We start from the raw sequence: 19474 nt of genomic DNA, 5'->3' as shown, positions 1-19474 counted from the left end.
CCAAACTTTTTTTGTACCACAAAAATAAAACGGAGATGTTTCTGAAAATTATATCAATTTCATATTTATGTACAACATCTCTAAAGTTTTGTTATTTATTATTTTTTTGAGGGGGGGGGGATCGGTGACATTACGAGTTACCGACCTGTGTGTCATCTGTGCTAGTAACTCCACTTCTTGTAACCCCAAAATACATGTTGCATTTTTTTGTTGCTATTTTGCTCTTTAAATTTTGCTTTTTTTCTGCCAAGTGTCTTTATGATAAACTTACTATATCATATCTATTAACATATGTTTTGTCTATAACTAGGAACACAATTCTTACATGTTACACACTCTTCTAACCTTCATTGTTAAACCAGATTGGATTGGCACACTGCTAATTAGCATTAGCGTGAAAAAATTAGAGATTAAAATGGCAGCACCATTGTCTGTACATCGGAGCAGTATCAATGCATTGGTTTAGAGAAAATTTCTAAACCGGTTTTACGATGTAGGATGCACACCAGTTTTTGGCGATACATCAATGCATCGCCCAACCCTACCATGTAGTGAATTTTCCTGAATGTAACTGGACTGCAGACTGACAATAGAGCAAATATGCCGGAAGCAACCATTGTTTCGGAAGCCTATAGTTGTTTTGGAAATGCTCAAAATTGAATTAAAAGCTTATTTTGGGTAAAACAGCAGCACTTTTCTGAAAAAGTAGAGCTGTTAAAGAAAAGGGGTCTGGGCACCAAAGAAAAAACTTTTTTTTTGTTTCCCTGTGAAAGTGCTCACACAAGCGATGAATTCTAAAACTTTAAATCCGAATATTTTTTTTAAAAAAGCTTTGAAAGGAATGTAATTCTATGCGTTTTAAAACCTCTATCAACTAGAAAGCAAACGTTTATTTTCAAGAGTAATCAAGTTATTAATTTGACAGTTAGGATTTAAATTCTTCCATCTATCAGTAGATGTATATATATATATATAATATGAATGGCAAGGTGTGGCATGTTGCAGCACTTCACCATAATGAATATAATAGATAAATATTCTTTATATGCATATCCTTTGCTTAGAGCAAAACATTTTCACTCATTTTGAAGAAATTTACGTTTGCCAGGTTTTGGTGCCTTCTCCCTAACTCTCTCATCAAGTATAAATTTCCCAAAACTATCACTAGTCAAAAAAAAAGAGGATATTTGTACAACTTGGTAGAATTCGCAAAAATAATCCTCTACGATTTATCGTAGGTTGCAAAATTGTCTTTCCATTTATATTGACCGAAGAGCCGTTCGTCTGAGATATTTTCTATCTGCAATAAGAAAATTTCCCTTGCTTAGAAAAATGAGTGGTTCATTGAAAGATTTTAAAACTACTCCTTACAATGTGCAAAATAGTACTGCAGTTTGGAATGTAAACGCCTTATATCATAATTCCCAGCTTGCTGCATTAAACTAGCTTAATGCTTTGTGCATTCAAGAACTTTATCACCGACTGAACATTGCAGGCGGTGGGAGAAAGAGTAAGAACTTCCATTTCAGAACACTGCTACCACGCTACTAGCACGAGGCCAAATGTAACATGCAACAAGTATTGCTTTTCTGTCTAGTGTACAGTTAAAAGGTTTGATTCTTTCTAATTTGAAGATATAAGCATTGCTTACACAAGTTAGCAGATTTTATTCAAGAAATTAAATACATATAAAACTTTACCCAAACTTTTCTCAAAAAACATCCCCAATACTTAAACTAGCTGCTGTTCTAAAAGAACTCAATTTTTATATTGCTTTCACTAGGAAGGCCTAACCGATTTAGATGTTATTAAGTTTTAAAAAATACAGTAGACCCTCGTTTTACGCTGGTTTATTTTATGCGGTTTAAGATTTGACACTTTTATTTTATTTTACGCGGATGAGTTTCGGTTTTACGCGGATGCGGTAATGCAAACAAATAACATTTTCCCCTCTTTCAAAATCCAAGCTCCTAAAGATTCTGCATGCCAAAATGCAGTTTATTACGCATAATCTCCTGTAGATTTTGCGTAATAAACTGCATTTTGGCGTGCTAATAATCGAGCTTGGGCCAGTGGAGACATTTTATGCCATTGGTTCCAGAGTTCTTTCCAGAAATAAAGTTATTAAACTCACATAGTTCAGAACTCACTGGAAGAAGAGCATTTAGGAGGACAAAATCAACAAGGATACCGACATCGGTGACACACAACCAAAAACATTCACATTGAAAATTTTGAGCCATTCCTAGACACAAGAAATGATCTTTCTGATTTGTTAGTAAAGGAAGATTCTATCATGGAAATGACATAAGTGATCATGGAATCGTTTATGATATGCAAAGAATTACAGAGAAAAATTATTAATGACTGCCAAAAGACTATTGTCGCCAGTTTTTCTGTATAAACAAAAGACGAAATTAATTTATGTTTTCTTTATGCATTTTGTGCATAAAAATCGATATAAGTACATTAAACTTATACAATTAGTCATCACTAGAATGAAGTATTTTTTTAATCTACGGAACCTAAGCCCTATTTTAACACTAGTAATATGTCTCGAATTACGCAATTTTCGATTTATGCAGCATTTCCGTGGAACATAACCCCCCGCATAAAACGAGAGTCTACTATATTTATTTGCTCAAAATAATATTTTTAGTTGAATTCAAAGAACTTTTTTTAAGAAATAATACAGAAATTTCAAGTATTAATGATAAACTTATCAGCATAAAAGATAAATTATAACCTTTTTTCCTGATGTTTTAAAGAAAATTAGAGGGAGAGGATTTGAAAAGAAAGATGGCAAAACATTTGTTAATTACAATCAAAGACTGATTTATACCACAGACTGACTCAGCAGTAAATTTAGAAAAGCAGCAAAATTCAAGTTCAGGAATATTTTTTAATTTAAACAACTTTATAAAAGCCAAATTAATGAAGTACACATAAATATTCAAAAAATATCTTTTCTATTTAAACACAGAAAGAGATAAATTAATATTTTTTATATGAAACATATTTCTCCCAATAGCCAAAGGAAATGCAAAATAGAAGCTTGCAATGAAATAAAAGAATAACATTGCAATAAATACATCTCGGATTACCACTAGCAGTAAAAACTGCATTTACTAATGAAAAATGATGCATTAAATTGAGCTTGCAACAAGTAATTATCTTCCAAAACCTTCACTGTAACAGCAATAGGGATATGAGAAAAACACAGTTGGCTCTCTGTTTAACGACTTACAAGGGACCACAAAATATCGTCCTTAAGTAGAAAGCGTCCTTAAATAGAATGCTTTTAACACTATAGTGGACCTTCTGGCAGGGCCGGATTTAGGGGAGGGCAAGCGGGGCAACTGCCCCTGGGCCTCCACAACAAAGGGGCCACCACAATAAATTTTTTCCAAAATATCCTAATTTTCACGGGTCGAAAATATGGGATATATACATATATATCAAAATATTCGGATATATATCTAAGTATTGGATATTTTTGAAAATATGATGATCTTTTAGAACCTTGATTAGGGGCCTCCACACTTCAAAATCCGGCCCTGCCTTCTGGGACTGTGAAAAGTCGTCGTTAAATAGAGAAAGTCGTTAAGTAGAGCATTATTAAACAGAGAGCAAACTATAGTATATTTATATTTTTCACCTCAAAGGTCTATTACTGTATAAAAGACATTGTCTGTCAGTTATAAAAAAAATATTAGAGAATAACAAAATGAGTAAAATAAACACACATAGAACATTTTACTACTCAGTTTCAATCAAATTTTTTAATAATGAAATGCAGTTATAAGTCTTTTTAAAAGTTAAATACAGTTTTACTGAAATATGCCCTAAATGCTTAACTATCCATATCTTTAGATTCCTTAACAGTTTTTATGATATCGGCAATAAGAAGCTCCCTGCACCTCTCTAAGGTTCCGAGTTCACACCAACCGTCTTTTTCAAGGCAAACTTGTTCATGGCCATCATTCTGGTGAACCAACTCTTGAACAGAATCAAGATAGATATCACACAGCTGGAAAAAGCACTGTCTGGATACCGGCAATTTCCCAGGGAAATATTCATAAGGTAATACTCGTATTTTATCATCAGATTCATCTTCTTTAGTTGATGGAGCGGCTAGCAAATCAGTTCTTATTTTTGGAACTTTAATTGCAGCAGCTGAATTTTTGTTGGGCAAAGTATAGTACGCTTGCCTTCTTCTGTTTAATTTATCATCTACAGGTATGTTTGGATTTATTCGCAAATCCATAATTTGATAGATTTTAGCAGCAATGTCTTTCCGTGGATTGTACCCGAATTTTACCCATGATGCTCTCCATGGTCCATTGGTAAAATAGTAGGCAGTGCAAGGTAAAGCGTGCTTCAATCGATTTCTATCACATTTTAGTTTAGTCAAAAGACCATTTCTAGTCCAAATAGGACGCTCATTATTAAAAAGAACTTCTAGTCTTTTCTTGATGTCAATTTCGATCGGATACAGCTGCAACTGCTTAATTGCTTCAGTTTGAGGCTCATTGCAAGCGTCTGTACTTTCAAAAGTTGTAAAAACGGCAAAACCTGCTCGTCGTTTCCTGCTTCTTCCAATGACATTAGCAGGAATTCGGGCTTCGACAGAAGGATCAATTTTAGACTTGTTAATAATGTCCATATAACCATTTTGCGGCAAGTCAAATCGTGAGTACATAAGAGGTGGCAAAAACAATTCAATGTCTTGATCAAGCCATGAAGCAGGATGTAATTTTGTTGGAACTATATCAGAAAGCAAGGACTTAAATTCCTGTTTATTTTCATCGAAAGCTGCTGGAAGTACTTGAAAATCAACCAGAGTTTTAAACTTGTAAGTTGTACAAGCAGCACCCAGAAACTCAACTTCGAATTTGACATTATCACTGGATGCTGCTGTATCTTTCTTTGATTTTTTTGTTTTCTTCACTATTTTCAACAAAATATTTGTAGTGTTAAATCTATCCCCATGAACGCATTTGCAATAAGGATCCTCTGGTCTAAATTTCAATTCCAAGCGTTTAGTGGGAGTATTAAACATCGAAAATAATTTGCTTTCACCTCCAAGTGTTTTCGTCATGTTCTCAAGATTGACAACTGTGCCAGGATACTCCACAGCAATCAGCTGTTTAGTGTTATATTTAATCTCCATTTTAATATTTAAATGAAAAATAAGAAAGAATTTAACATTTGTCACGGAATCGGATCATTTTGTTTTGTAAGCAAGCTCCTTCATGCTGCCAAAAATGAAAAGACAAAATATAGTTAGGAGATAGATGGAATAAAATTTCAACACAGTTTATAAAGTGTGTAAAATTGCTTTTAAATTTGACATTTTAAATAATAGAAGTGAAAAAGGGATAATATTACAATACGACATTACCTCCGTTCGAAGGGAGCTCAATGAATCGGTGATTTGTATTTATTCATTGAAGATGGCAACAGTGCTGTGTCAATTTCAAAACAAATCTCGAGTTAGTGGGCTCGCTTGTCACTGTTCAGATTTTGTTTAAGTTATTTTGTTGAATACTTAATTTTTTTTCATTAAAACAGTATTTTTGCCCAGGCTAGCATCAAATTTTGAAATGTTGCTCATATTAGATGACATCCATAAAAAACATTTAGAGCTTTTGAAAGGAATTGATAATAAAGGTGTGTATAATAAGATTGTAAATGTTTAGAATAATTTTCCAGGCGCTAGGTTAATTGCATTGTTGTCAACAGTTTCAAGAGGTTATGTGATTGCATATTTGTTGATAAATATGGCATGTTACTGTCTGTCCCTTTTGCATTTGAATCGTTCGGCTATTTCATAGTGTCCATTGATTTAGAGTGGGGGGTGGGAATATTGTCGCATGGACACTATATGTTTCTCTGATAATGAACTTCTGGGAAGATTTCGATAATTGGGAATCTGGCGATCTTTCTTCATTGACGTGAATTTTCGGCTCCAGTACCTGTGCGATAGGTATTTTTCTTTGCAATTATCTAAACAAAGCTACATCTATTCACATAAGGTTACTATAAATCAGCAGGGTTACCAAAATGAAATTATTTACGCCAAAAATGGGGGGATACTTCGATAATTGGGAATCTGGCGCGGTCGTTTCATTTTTGACGTAAATAATTTTATTTTGGTAACCCTGCTGATTAACCCTATGTTATAGTTTCCCATCTCTTTGTTTTGATTTGCAATGAAAAATGCTTCTCGCGCAGGCGCTGGAGCCAAAAATTGATGCCAATGAAGAAAGATCGCCAGATTCCCAATTATCGAAATATCCCCCGAAATTGAGACGACCGTGCCAGATTCTCCAATTATCGAAATATCCTCTAACTTCTGTCTGGTCAACACCAGGTGTGCAATTAACAGAGGCAAATGAAAAGTTGGATTTCATGGAAGCAGCTCTTGCACAAGCAATGTTTGCAGGAGCTGCAAGAGTTTTTGAAGAGGCCATGTTTAGAGGCAGACTAAAAAAAAGGGTTCAGTTTTCTGTTGAGAAGAAAATATCAAAGATTTTTGAGTTGAAAAACCTAATAAAGATTTTCCCAAGCCGCCAAAATCAAAGATCAAATCACTATTTGTGCTGTATATTTGTAAAAAAATACTAAAACTATGCGTTTTTACTTGCCTACTTCCTGTTTGTATTTCATTGCAATTATAGACAAAAAAATATTTTACACTTTACTAATTTCTATATAATATTTAAAAAGAATACTAGTATGCCTTAAGTAGAAAGAGTGAGGACAACAAGGTGACTATTTTCCATTGGTTGAAACCAAACATTTTATCTCCGGCCGATATCAAGTTTCTGCTCTCAAAGACTTTACATGGATCTTTGTGCTAGTCTGTAAAATACAAGTCTTCTCCTCATAAAAAAGAAATGTACCTACACATTTCTATTTCTTATTTTTCTGTTTGTAAATGTTCAAAGCTTTTAACTGAGTTCTTGTGAGTTTGCTAGGATATCAACAATGAACTTCTCATCGGAGACCCATTTTTATTTATTAATAAAACTTACTCTTCACTTTAGTCGAAGATTGATGGTAATTAATTTGAAAAAACATAGCTAGAATGTATAAAAAAGAACTGGTTTTTCTTGGCGTTGTTGACATTTCACTAAGTGTGGGGTTTAAATTGCCAATGCTTACTGTTGTCGGGACTCGGCTTTACTTATTTTTTGAAGGTTGTTTGTAATTTCTACTCTATGTCCACATTGAAAGTATATTAGTGCGTTACAGTTATGTACATAAAAGTATCTTAATTGGTCTCAAAGAGTCCTAAAAACTTTCAAATGAAAAGTCATGCACACTTTGTTATGAAACATTGTGTAGGAGGGAGGAGGTGCATTTTTCAATTTCCAGCCCCTCACCCCCCCCCCCAAAAAAAAAATCTGTATCTGCTGCCCCTGGTAACATATACAGTAAACTCCTGATTATCGGTGGTCAGTTTATCCACAGGTCTTTTCACAATTTTTTTTCTTAACAGTCATAAAATTTTTTTAACTAATGATTATTTTATTGTTCGCTTTTTGCTTATATATATATAATTTACATTCAATGTTAGTAAATGCAACATAGCAATGTTTTTAGCTATAGTTTAAATGTATGTGTGGGTGTCATTCAGATTTTTTAACTATTGTATACCCTAGTATCGTTTTTTACCTGTTACTCAGACTATCCTCGGTTTTCGCTTATCTGAAGTTATCAGGCCACCCTTTTCCGCGGATAATCGGGAGTTTACTGTGATAGGTTTTACGTATCAAAAGTGTCTGTCACATTTTTCTTGTACACATATTTACTTTTTTCTTGCATACATGGTCATTTCTTTTCACAATTTTTAATTTTTTGTCACTATTCAGAGGATGAAACCTGCTACAAGTTCTGCATTATTTCTTATGTTACATTTTCTTTCAGTTGTAAAAGAATTCTGCCGAATATCTGTTGAGCATCTTAGAAAGGGGAGCAATGTAAAAATATACCAAAGTGCTGCACGTATGTTACTATGCTTTTATTGTTTTTTTGAAAGTATTCTTTTACAGAATCTGTCGTATCATTAAAAATTATTAGTATAGATGCTAAAAATTGTTTTTTGCTGTTGCGTTGTGTTTTTAAGCATATGAACTTGGAATAAAGGGCATGTAACTCTCTGAAATGAAAAGGCAAGTGAAAAATAGTGTGTTTGAGGAAAGATATAATTGATTAAGAGAAACAATTTGTTTATCAGGGGCTTCTGAATAGGGTCATATTTAGAAATTTTGAAACTGTCACATCTGTTTGAGCTTTGAATTACAAGCATTGAAGCGTTCTTATATTCCTATTTTGTCCTATAGATCTGAAAAAAAATTCCCTATTTTACTGTATATGCTATATTTTTTAGTCTTTGCTTCCTCAGAGCTCCTATTTCCCCTTCCTTGCAGATCTAATTTAATTTTTTTTTAAAAATGTCTAATAATGTAAACTGTTAAGTCCTTTTAACTTGGTTGGGAAAATGTCCCAAAATTCTTGAAGTTTTTTTTAAAAACTAAGTTAAGAGCTTCATACCAAGTGGAATATCTTTGAGATTTAAAAAGGATTACCAAGCTCATTATTACTTACAATTTGTTGCACTGAAAGATATGTTCTACCACATAGGATAATAAAATTGCATTGTTTTTCACATTTTACTTCAAGAACAAAAAAAAAAAAAAATACAAAAAATGTTTCCATTATCAACACAATGAATTTAAATTACTTGTAATTAAAATACCGATATTTACTATTGAAGGCTTTTTGAAAAATTTCTATAGTGTCCTATAATGTTTTTGGCAAAGTCAACTTCTAAGCCTGGAGTTACCCAATTGAAGTTGTGTAGAGTTGTAGCCAGGGGCGGACTGGCCAGGTCGCCTAGTCGGGGATCCCCGACTGGGCCAACCACCCAGTGGGCCACTTCAAGCAATTTTTTTTATTGAACTAAATACATTTAAATTCACATCTAACATTTTTTAAAGTGTCATTAAAAAATAAATAAATATAAACATTTAATTCGTTTAGCCTTTGTAAAAAAAGCGTTTGGAAACAGGTTTTTTTTTCCACCCTAAGCATGGACCAAAGTAAATGGCTGAAGTTCACCACGTGCGAATGCTTTCCTCTTTTATCAACTTTCTCTCAAGTTTTTAGAGCTCTGGGGGCCATGGCTCCCACATTGAGGAAACGGGAGGGGGCCAGAGAAATTGAGAAATTGGGGTCCGACCCAGCCTGGGAAAGTGCCCAGAACGAAAAAAGCGGGTTAAAAACTCGTATTTGTACGTCTGTTAACAAAAATTGAAGGGGCCTGCACCATTAGACAAAGCGGCCCCGGCACTGCTATAAATGTGTGGATCATGCTTTGGGGTCTTGATACATGAGCACGAGCAGGAGAATACACGGGGGGGGGGAGAGAAGGGACAGCTGCTGGCCCGGTTCCGATCCTGAAGAAAGCCCGAGATTTTTTAAATGAGTGGTGAAATATATGTAGGGACGTATAGGGGGTAAACAAGGGTAGAGGGGGGGGCCCGTAAAAGTCATTTGTGACATGCTCCAAAATTTCTGTGCATGCCCCGGTATTCACTGGTTGTGACAGATTCAACTAAATGCTGTCAGTTGGCAGGATATTTCATAAGTCTATTGCAAATTATCGCTATACTAGTATTTTCATCTCCGAATTGCATACGTTAAAGCTAAAGCAAGTCTGGACTACGATAAACTGAATTTAAAACAGAACAAAATTTCGATTTCAATAAAGCTCCTGAATACAGGCGGATTTAGGACTGAGTTCCGGGATGCTGGGGAGGGCAAGGTTTCTTCTCTTTCTTTTCTTTTCTTTTTTTTCTTTTTTTTTGAGCTACATTAGTTGAGGAGTAATTTATCAGAAGGGAACATGTCCCATTTTTAGAAAAATTCCTTTTATGATATTTTCTAAATCTTTCAGACGACCTTTATCAAATCACTTACTCTCAAGAAGTCCAAATGTGGAAAATCCTATTTTATTTATGGGTAAAGTGTGGTATTTTGATCAAAAGGTAACAAATCCGTCCTCTGCACGTTTATTTTGAACAAAAGGGGACACATCCTGAAAGAATCTGTAGTACGAAGACTTTTAGGTTCAAAGGAACACATGTCCAAAATCCTCAAATTTTAATCCACTACTTTTAGGTTCATGTACTTCGATAAGAGAATATTAGAAGGTGAAATATTAGAGTTTTGTTGAAATTGGAATTTTCAACATTCAGGTTTTCGTTCAAAAGGGCACATATCCAAAATCAAGATGGCGATATCTCCTTGTTTTTGTTTCTTTTTTTTTACAAAAACATTTCTTACTCTAGTCCTTGATTTGCTGTGCTTTTGTGCTCAATTCTGTACCCTGAGAAGTTGATAAAACTCTTTTGCTCTTACCTTAACTCGTTTTCCTCACCTCCTGAACATTTTTGGAAAATAGATATGTTTCCTTTTGGTAAATTAGTCCTCGGTTGTAATCAGGGCCAGATTTATACTTAACGGGGGTACCTAAGGTATTTCAGATATAAGGTCCCTGTGTAGTCTAAAAGTCTCCAACGATACTAGCCTTAAGTCTACAATTGAGGACTTTGATGCAAGAACCAGTTCAGTCCAAACTTTTTTTTTAAATTAATTTTTGCAAGTGGCCGATAGTATAGAATTTTTGATTGGTGCTACAACGGGAACCAAATGTAAGATCTGACCTCTGCTTTCTATTAAATAATGTGTATTTTAAGTACCTTCACCCGATTCTTTTCTCCTTATGCCTATACAGATCAACCAATTTCGAAAAATTTCCGGGTTAATTTACCTTTCTCGTGTCCTTCCTATGTTGTCAGTATAGAAGCCTAAAGATGAACCTTTTCAGACTTATACCATTAGTATCCTTTGAAGGCACATAAAAAAATGTGTCAGTGTTAGCTTTATTTTACGTTTCACAATTTTTTTTTTTTTTTAGAACTTTAAAACTTGATTTAGAAACTTAAAGAAAAAGAGGAACTATAGCGGTAGTTTAATTTTAATGTCTTTGCTCGGCTCGGAAGAATCAAGATCCGGTACTGGTTAATTCAACTTTTTTAATTTACAGAGGTGGGCCAAAATACTCTTTTGCCGACTGGGCCAAAGTCAGCCAGTCCGCCCCTGGTTGTAGCCAATCATTTTCCCCTCAATATAAATGCACAACTATGGGTTGCAGTTGCAGTACACTGAGAGTCTGCCTAAACAAATGATATTTAACCAACCGTTATTTCGACTTAGGCTGCTGCACATGGCTTACGTCATACAGGCCATAAACTAATTGGGCAACATTTTATCTATATATGGCCAACATATTTTTTTTTAAAGATATATATCATTTAAACATGATTAGATCTATAAGTATTAAATAATGAAATAAAATATTTGTAGTCCTATGTAGTGTCTTTTGAAAAAAATGTAAACTGTAAGTAAGCTTTAAAATTTTTGAAATAGTTTTCTTTTGTTCTCCATGCAGTTGCAATGTATTTTAAAATTCTATTCTATATTAATTGCTTCAAAAGCTAATTTGGATAAGTATTTTTTAAATTGACGAAGTTTTAATTTTATCTCTATAGAGAGGTTGAATGTAGAGACTGATGTTGTACAAAATGCTGTGATTGGTATCATGCACCTTCTAACTGAGGCATCAAAAATGATGGTAAGTATTATAGACTTTAACAGCATAGTAAAACCTTGAAGTTTTGTACGAAAAACCCTCCTCCCCAAATTTTTTGGATGTTTGAAAGTTTTCCTGGCTTTTTGTCAGAAGTATGTGTGTGACCTCTGCTGTCATGATTTTTTTTTTTTTTTTGCTTTTAAATAGCTGGGCTCCCAGCCTAATCAATGTGTTTTATAATTTAACGGTTATTTTAAATTAACCTATCGGAATCAACAGCTGAGTTCTGTGTGCATCACATATTGCCTAGGTATTTAAAAATGACTCCACTAACATTGCAAATGCAAAAACATAAATTTGGTAAAATAAAAAATATCGAACAAGTTGATTTTTGTAATGCAAAGAATAAAAAGTTTTTTTTTGTTTTGTTTTTGACAATAGTTTTACCCAGTAAAGTTTCAAAAGCTTGGCCTATTTTCCATATAATGAATCAATGAGCTCTGCCACTAAATATTAACTTATTTATGTATAGTATGAAGTTGTTACTTAATATATGCATTTTTTGCTTGTGATAGAGATAATTTATTTATAATGCAGTGACTCTGGGGCGATCACTCTCCATTCCTGAAGAAAGTGGTCGTTGGTGGAGACTGGTCACTCTTAGAAGTCATTTTTGAATGTGCAAAAAATAGCACCAATAAGAATCAATTATGTTCTGGTTACAGTATATTAAGTACAGTATGACAAAAATACATTTGAATGGAGAAATTAGAATTTTTTTTTTTTTTCAAATTTCTAATTCAAAATATATATTTAACATTATCTGTCCATTTAGAAGCTAATTTTGTTTTTTAAATGTGAGGAGAGATTTGCCCATTTTGATTACTGGATTTTTCTGAAAAAACTGCTTCTTGTTTATATTTTAGGTGCCAAAATAAATTATTTATGTATTTATCATTAGTGCAATCACTAGCCTTTTTAGACTCCATCCATGAGCCTATCAATTTCTCATCTGTTCAAGCAAAGAATATATTCTGACCACTAAAATAACCTAGTAATGTCCCCGTTCTATTCCCTAGCTGTGGTGTACATGTATCAACTTACAACCAAACGGCACGACTTTGAGCATCATGGATCAAGACGAAATTCTGAATTTAGGTCAATTTGCATTAGATATGAACTCAGATTAAGCGATTCGATTGCATAGGCCCTAGTTCTGCAGCAATGGGAGGGTCCAAATATGCTAGTTTAGCTTCAGAAAGGCAACGGTTTTTTCCTTTGAAATGAAATTTTTTTTTTCTTTTTCATCCTATTGCATTGCAGTATCACCCAGCTAAATGCTTTCACAATATAGAATAAATTTCCCCGCCAGCTATGTTGTAATAACAAGAGACACGAAAGATGTTAGGAGAGCAAATATTGCACCAAAGCTTCAAACTCCAAGGAAAACACTATTGCAGTTCTGGAGCCAAACAAGCAAATTTAGACTCTCCTTGCAGCTGAACTAGAGCCCATGCACTAAAGTTATTTTACCAGGCCTCATATCTAGTACAAATTGACCTGAATCCAGAAGTTCATCCAGATTCATGACCCTCAAGTTTTTGCTGTCTTAACCAGACCGAGTTCCAGGGCTGCAGATTTGCTATGGCGTTTTCATTGGAATTGGAAACTTTAACATAGTATTTGCCCTCTGTATACATTCGGGGTCTCTTGTTAGTACAATGTGTGAGGGGGGGGGGTATTCTATGTTGTCAATGCATTTGGTTGGCCGATACTGTAATGCGATCACAAGAAAAGGGTAAAGAACGTTTAATTTCAAATTAAAAACCATTGCGTTTTTGGACTCAACTAACAGCTTTGGACTCCCATTGCAGCCGATCTAGGGCCTATGTAGTCAAAGCGCTTTACCCAATTTCATGTCTAGTGCAAGCTGTCTCTAGCAAGCTGCTAAATCGAGGATTTCATCCAAATCTGTGACCCATAAGGTCATGCCATTTGGTAGTTAGATTCTTAAGTGTTCAAAAAGCTATTTGTCCAGTCAATGAACACATTGTAGTGGGCATGGAATATGCGATAATTTTTGACTTCAGTAGCTGCAAACATCAAGACCTATCTCTAACTCTGCCGTACCACCAGGTACACCTGTAGCTAGGAACTTAATGGTGAAGTACCGGATTGGGGGTTTGGGAAAGGAGGAATGACCAACCTGTGCCGAAACTCTCGGAATCAAATGTTGCTACTGATGGAATATTGAAAATGATTTTGACCAATTGCTTTTCTACAAGTGACCGGAAGGTCACTTGTAGAAAATCATTGTTAATGTACTCTGTCGCAAGCTTGCATTGCAAGGGCAGTTGATACAATGGAATCAAAATATTTATCGAGGAAAAATTAGATGACGATGACATCAATACATTACTAATATCTTAGAACAACATTTCCACTGCTGGTGACATGACCCTTCCACCTTAGAATAAAACCAAGATGTCACCTTAAAGATGATATTTTCATTTTCTAATTACTGTCAGTCCATACTTCATATAAACACTTTCAAAATATGATTAGTAATAATGTAATGAAAGCTAGAATTACAAAAAGGTGCTGCCGGTCAGCTACATTTACCTTTTTTCTATTATTACAATTTTTATTATCATGCTATAGAGTGACATATTCATTTCAATAAGAATAACAAAATTTAGTACATGCTAGAACTTCAGAGTTTTCGATTGCTTGTCTGTTGATGGGTGTCTCAGTGATTGGGCATAGGCTTCGTATTTCTTTGGTATAAGCTTTTAATATGCAGTTCAAGTGTTCAGCCGGTGGATTTTCAAGACACAGAAAACCGTCAGGGTCCTTGTCACGTGATTGCTGCACAAGATCCCTTGAGAGCCTGCTTGGCACAAACACTCAGAGACAATAAGAAGGAGATAATATTTTTTCCATCAAAAAGTATTAATTTTCAAGAAGGAATACCTAAAAAACCACTGGAAATGTGACACATATGTATGGAAACATTTTCACAATAAATTTAGTTAACTTTCACATTTTTTCGGAACACATTTTTCCTGCCGTTTCCAAGATATAATCGAAAATCACAAAATTTGGCTCCCCCTTCCCACTTTTAACTCCCCCCCCCCCCAAGGTTCAGGGACCTTCACTATGTTTACTTATTAATTACTTCTAACAAATTTCTTACTGAGGAGGTGCTGGCATTCTACACTTCCTACTTCGCTTTCGTTAAACAATGCCATGGGTATGGAGCTAATTCATACTAACATATAAGTAGTTCTGCAAATCTCCATCCGATTTCTTGGTAAGGGACTGTCCTTAAATGATGTTACTCTTTTTCAAATTTTTTGATCCCTTTCTTGACAAAGTACTTTTCATAAACTAGTTTTTATAAACATATTCGTATTAAAAAATGCTTGATGTCATACTTCTTACTCTTTCCTTCCCCTTTGTCACAAAGTCAATTTCATGACCCTTAAATCATAATTTGTTTTCTAGGAATCCATAACTCCTTTTTTTTTTTGTCCATCAGGATTGTCGAATTCATTGAGGAAAGAATGTACGCTACACCCCTGTTTTGAGCACTCATTGACTGGACTATTTTTTTGTAATTTTGGGACTCAAAACAGATGGCAAGGGGGTATGAAAGGAATTCGTTTGAAACAAGCAGAGGAATTATTTTTACCTCTTTGGTTTTTTTCCTTTTTCTGTACTTTTTTCCTTGTTTTTCTTTTCATTTTCTCTAACTGAAAAGTCCTTCATTTGTTAGTCCTGAGTTTAACAATTTGCCGGTTGTTGTCAGAAAACTGCATGGTCTTTCCTACAGGATTTTTAACACAGGGTACATAGAGGAGAAAATTGGTGCCTAAGAAAATTGGTTGCTAATGTAGGTGGTCGCTCATAGAAGTTTCATTGTGTAATCTAAAGTTTTCTGACACATAAAATAATAGAAAAAACTATTAAATTGCACCGAGAAATTGATTGTGACAGGTTGACTCATATATATGGGAAAAAACTTGATTAGTGTTAGGCTCATTGACTTTTTAGTTGTCCCTTTGTATTTCAATTTATTTATGACATTGTGTGTGTATGTTTGAACCCTGAGCAATGAAAATAAAAATAGGATATTTAGGGGATGGACGTAAAACACAGTTTCATCCTATTTTAACTGAATCCAAAGGCTATCGAAATACTTTTCTGCAACAAAATTAAGTGAAACCAATGTTGACATTCTTCCTATGTAATCTGTGTTGAGAACTACCAATGTCCTCGCTAAAACAGGATTTTTGCTGTAAGAAACTTCGTTAAAACAGGATTAGGCTGTATTTTGTTTGATTAAACATAGCATATTTGTTTAGGTAAAGAGGAAGAATTCTTTTTAAAAATATAAAGTAAGTTTGATCAATAGACTATTTCTTAATTTGGGAATGAGAAAAATATTTAATTTTAGGAAACAAAGATTTGTACTATATTTTCTTGCCCTTAACTTACAATTTAACATGTACTTGTAGTTTTTTAGTTTATCATCTTATTTTCTAGTATTTCTTGGAGCCTCTTTAGATTTAACTATTATTCTAATGTTGGATTATCCTGCAGATATTTTTTTTAATTTGCTTCACAGACTGTTAAAGAATATTCTGCTTGCAGGCACACACAAGTCTATACATAGTTCTGCATTGCTACAAATTTGCTGCTTTTAATAAAAAATGTTTTTTTGCTTCCTTTTCTTACAGATATCAGAACTTGAATTCAGGGATTCCATCATAGTTTTAGGCTTTAATGAGCAAAGTCAAGAAGAATTGGTGAAATGTTACTTGGAAAACCGTGATGATATTCGACCGCTTTTGACTTCATTTATGGTTGGATTGCCACATTATCATAACATGGAATGGAGAATTGATGTTCAAGTAAATACAGTTGCAATCTCATGCTTACATGTAGTAATTTTATTAAAGCTCTAGATTAGTGGTCACCAGTTGCCAAAGGGCAACCATTTCACTAAAAATGGCTACCAAAAAATCAAGTCCCAGTCGCTAAAAGTGTTTCTTTATTTGCTAAAATAATATCTCGCTAAGGCAACTCGCTTTCAATCATATCCCTGATGTTATTGTCTCATTCAGCGTATCAGTGGACCCTAGTTGACCCCACCTAGGGACCTGAGCAACACATTTTTTTTTTTGTTAATTTAAGATTGAATGTTTTAATTTAAACTTTTTTAAATATGTTTTTTTTTCTAATAAGTAAACCAAGTTGAGTAGTATGATTTCTCACACTTACTTTCATTGAGTATTTTCAAATACAGTTGTGTGTTTACAAAATTTGTAAAATATTTTCTTTTGTTGCACACTTAAATCTATATATTAAAAAATATATCCACTGAAATTTAGTGTGTTTTTGCCCAGTGTCATAATCCCTTAATTTGTTGCTAATATTGCTATAGAAAATAGGTTATTTACTTTTTGCTGTGAGTATAAACATTTTTGAAAATGGCTGACAAAATTGAAAAAGTAACTACCATTTTTTGTGACTTTGGTAGCCAGTGGCTACTATTCAAAATTTCTAGTTTAGAGCTTTAAATTTTATGTAATTAATATATTCCACTCATTTAGTTCAAATGTTTTAGCTATGCTTTTTAAGCAAAAATATATACTCTCAAAAGGTACTTAAGTGTTTCCCATCATGAATTATGATAATTGTATCATACAATTTCTTACTGTTAAGAAGTAGTTAAACTGTTCATTTTCTCTAAGTTTCTACAGTAGCGTGAAATGTAACTCAGTCCTTCATGCTTTAGCATACAGTTGAATTTTGTTTTAAACAATTATGGTTGATACAAAATCAAGGTGAGAATGTGTTTTTTTTAAATTATGTTTGGGTTATTGTTGTTTAATTATGTTAAATAAGGTCACCCATATAACATAGATTAAAACAAAGGTTTTGATCTAGATGAAATAAACTTCTGACCTTTTTACAAATAGTTTTCCCAAACGAATACTGTAACTTTCTTTTGCAGCAATTTTTTGTATGTAATAAGTGCTAAGTTGCAAATTAGAAATTTCAAGTGCTGCATTAGTTTTCTCATTAATTAAAGCTATTTTCATGGCATTATTTGTCATGACTCTATATGTGTATATCATGTGAGAAATGTACATAACCAGTACAAAGCCATTATTTTTTTCTTATAATATCAATTATTGTACTTACATTGAGTTATTGTCATTTTTAGTATATACTTTTGTAGCCATGTTGGTCCTGATTAGGCTTTTTTTAATGTATAGCTTGCCAGTCGCTGTCTTCGTCGACCAACTGAGCCAACTGTATTGATGAGGCTTCAATTAGAAAATGATCATAAACTAAATAGTGTCATTTTAGAAGCAGATCCTGTTAATATCCTTCATATGGCAGATGTGTTGGATCAAGCACTGCAGGAAGCCAAATCGCATCATTGTCGTCGAATCATGAGAAGCATTAAATAAAACACAATGTTAAGTGTTGTTAAGCTCTTGTTAAAACTTGAAATGAAGTTGAATTATTTATTTGTTGATTTTTATGTTTTTAAATATTAATTATCATATTATCACATTTTATATAATATAATTATATGAAATTAGTTTTGTTTTATTTAAGTGCATTATTCCTATAGAAATTTTTTTTTTTTAATCTTAAGAGTTTGACAAAGAATGAAATTTATATTCGAAATCATGTTAAATATTGGTTTCTGCTGTTTCAAAATAAATAATATCTTCAAGATAGCTTCAAATGATTCTTGAAATATATTTTCTTATTAAGTATTCATTTTGTAATTTTATCTCATTATTGTATATTTGTGTATATGCTCATTTGCTACTGTTTTTCCTGCATCTTATAAACTGGGTAAGCAATGAACTTCACTGTGGACAATGTCTATGTGTATGTGTATGTTCATGAGTATCTCAAGAAATAATGTGCAGATTCAATTTTGACGCTAATAGCTCAAAAAGAGGGGGGGGGGGAGTAACCCCTTTTTTTTATTCTTGTGATTGCTATATTTTAAAAAGTGAAGCAATGATACAAAAGCTGGCATAATTTTAGTATCAATTGGAAGAACTGTTTTTTCTGTATATGATGGAATTAGTTTAGAACTTCCAAGTTAAATGGAGCTCGAGTTTTAACCTATTAAAGCAAATTTTAAATAAATACTAATATTTTCACACAATATGATCGTTGACAGACGATACAATCAGAGACATCTCAATGATTTAAATTTTTCATCTGTTGCCATCTTCTATTTATTAGCAAATAAAATGTTGGCAACACACAAGTTGGCCGCAACATACTAGTTTAGAAATTATAATATTCATTTTCATGAAATATGTAATATCCTTTGAAATATTTGTATCTTTAATTTCATTCCTTGAGAATTGCTCCATTTTATTTTTTCTTTTGGAAGGAACTATTACGATATTGAAAGTAATTTTATACTGTCTTTTTGTTGTCCTCCCAGTTTTACCAACATGAAATTCACCCTTCCCCCTCCCATTTTCAATTTCAATCATACCTTTTGACACATTATAGGAGAGGACGGGGTAGAAAATTTGAAATGTCAGTAAAGCTGAGGATAAACCGTCCTTTTAGTTTTTTTTTTGGAAAATATTAAAATATATTTTTGTTTCAAAAAGAAATATTGTTCGAAGTAAATAAAGATCAAGTTTTAGGACCTTTTTCACTGCTTACACTGTTTAAAGTTGTAATGAAATAGCTTTGAAGGTTTTATATTGGGAGAAGAGAAATTTTGGAGACTTTCATAAAAATTTATCTCAG

General features: G+C 33.4%; 2 protein-coding genes across 2 annotated transcripts; one reads left to right on the top strand and one right to left on the bottom strand.

Annotated features, from left to right (window-relative positions):
• Nucleotides 1-1666: 1666 nt before the first annotated feature.
• Nucleotides 1667-5240, bottom strand: LOC129220141 (general transcription factor 3C polypeptide 5-like). Its single transcript, XM_054854493.1, has one exon. It carries the CDS (start codon nt 5171-5173, stop codon nt 3854-3856), a length of 1320 nt encoding a protein of 439 aa, XP_054710468.1. The 5' UTR covers nt 5174-5240; the 3' UTR covers nt 1667-3853.
• Nucleotides 5241-5510: 270 nt separating this feature from the next.
• Nucleotides 5511-18627, top strand: LOC129220502 (COMM domain-containing protein 2-like). Its single transcript, XM_054854929.1, has 5 exons — nt 5511-5673; nt 7936-8013; nt 11625-11707; nt 16408-16581; nt 17953-18627. The coding sequence occupies exons 1-5, from the start codon at nt 5607-5609 to the stop codon at nt 18148-18150; spliced, it is 600 nt and encodes a 199-aa protein (XP_054710904.1). The 5' UTR covers nt 5511-5606; the 3' UTR covers nt 18151-18627.
• The last annotated feature ends 847 nt before the right edge of the window (nt 18628-19474 follow it).

The sequence above is a fragment of the Uloborus diversus genome, chromosome 4, assembly GCF_026930045.1.
Source record: "Uloborus diversus isolate 005 chromosome 4, Udiv.v.3.1, whole genome shotgun sequence".
NCBI classification, from domain to species: domain Eukaryota; kingdom Metazoa; phylum Arthropoda; class Arachnida; order Araneae; family Uloboridae; genus Uloborus; species Uloborus diversus.
This window is presented reverse-complemented; position numbering and strand designations above follow the sequence as displayed.

Bases quoted from the DNA above. Each gene is read 5' to 3' on its own strand.
- LOC129220141 (XM_054854493.1), bottom strand. From the start codon at position 5,173: ATGGAGATTAAATATAACACTAAACAGCTGATTGCTGTGGAGTATCCT.
- LOC129220502 (XM_054854929.1), top strand. From the start codon at position 5,607: ATGTTGCTCATATTAGATGACATCCATAAAAAACATTTAGAGCTTTTG. The intron at 8,014-11,624 runs GTATGTTACTAT...TTATCTCTATAG, and splicing joins AATATACCAAAGTGCTGCAC to AGAGGTTGAATGTAGAGACT. The intron at 11,708-16,407 runs GTAAGTATTATA...CTTTTCTTACAG, and splicing joins CTGAGGCATCAAAAATGATG to ATATCAGAACTTGAATTCAG.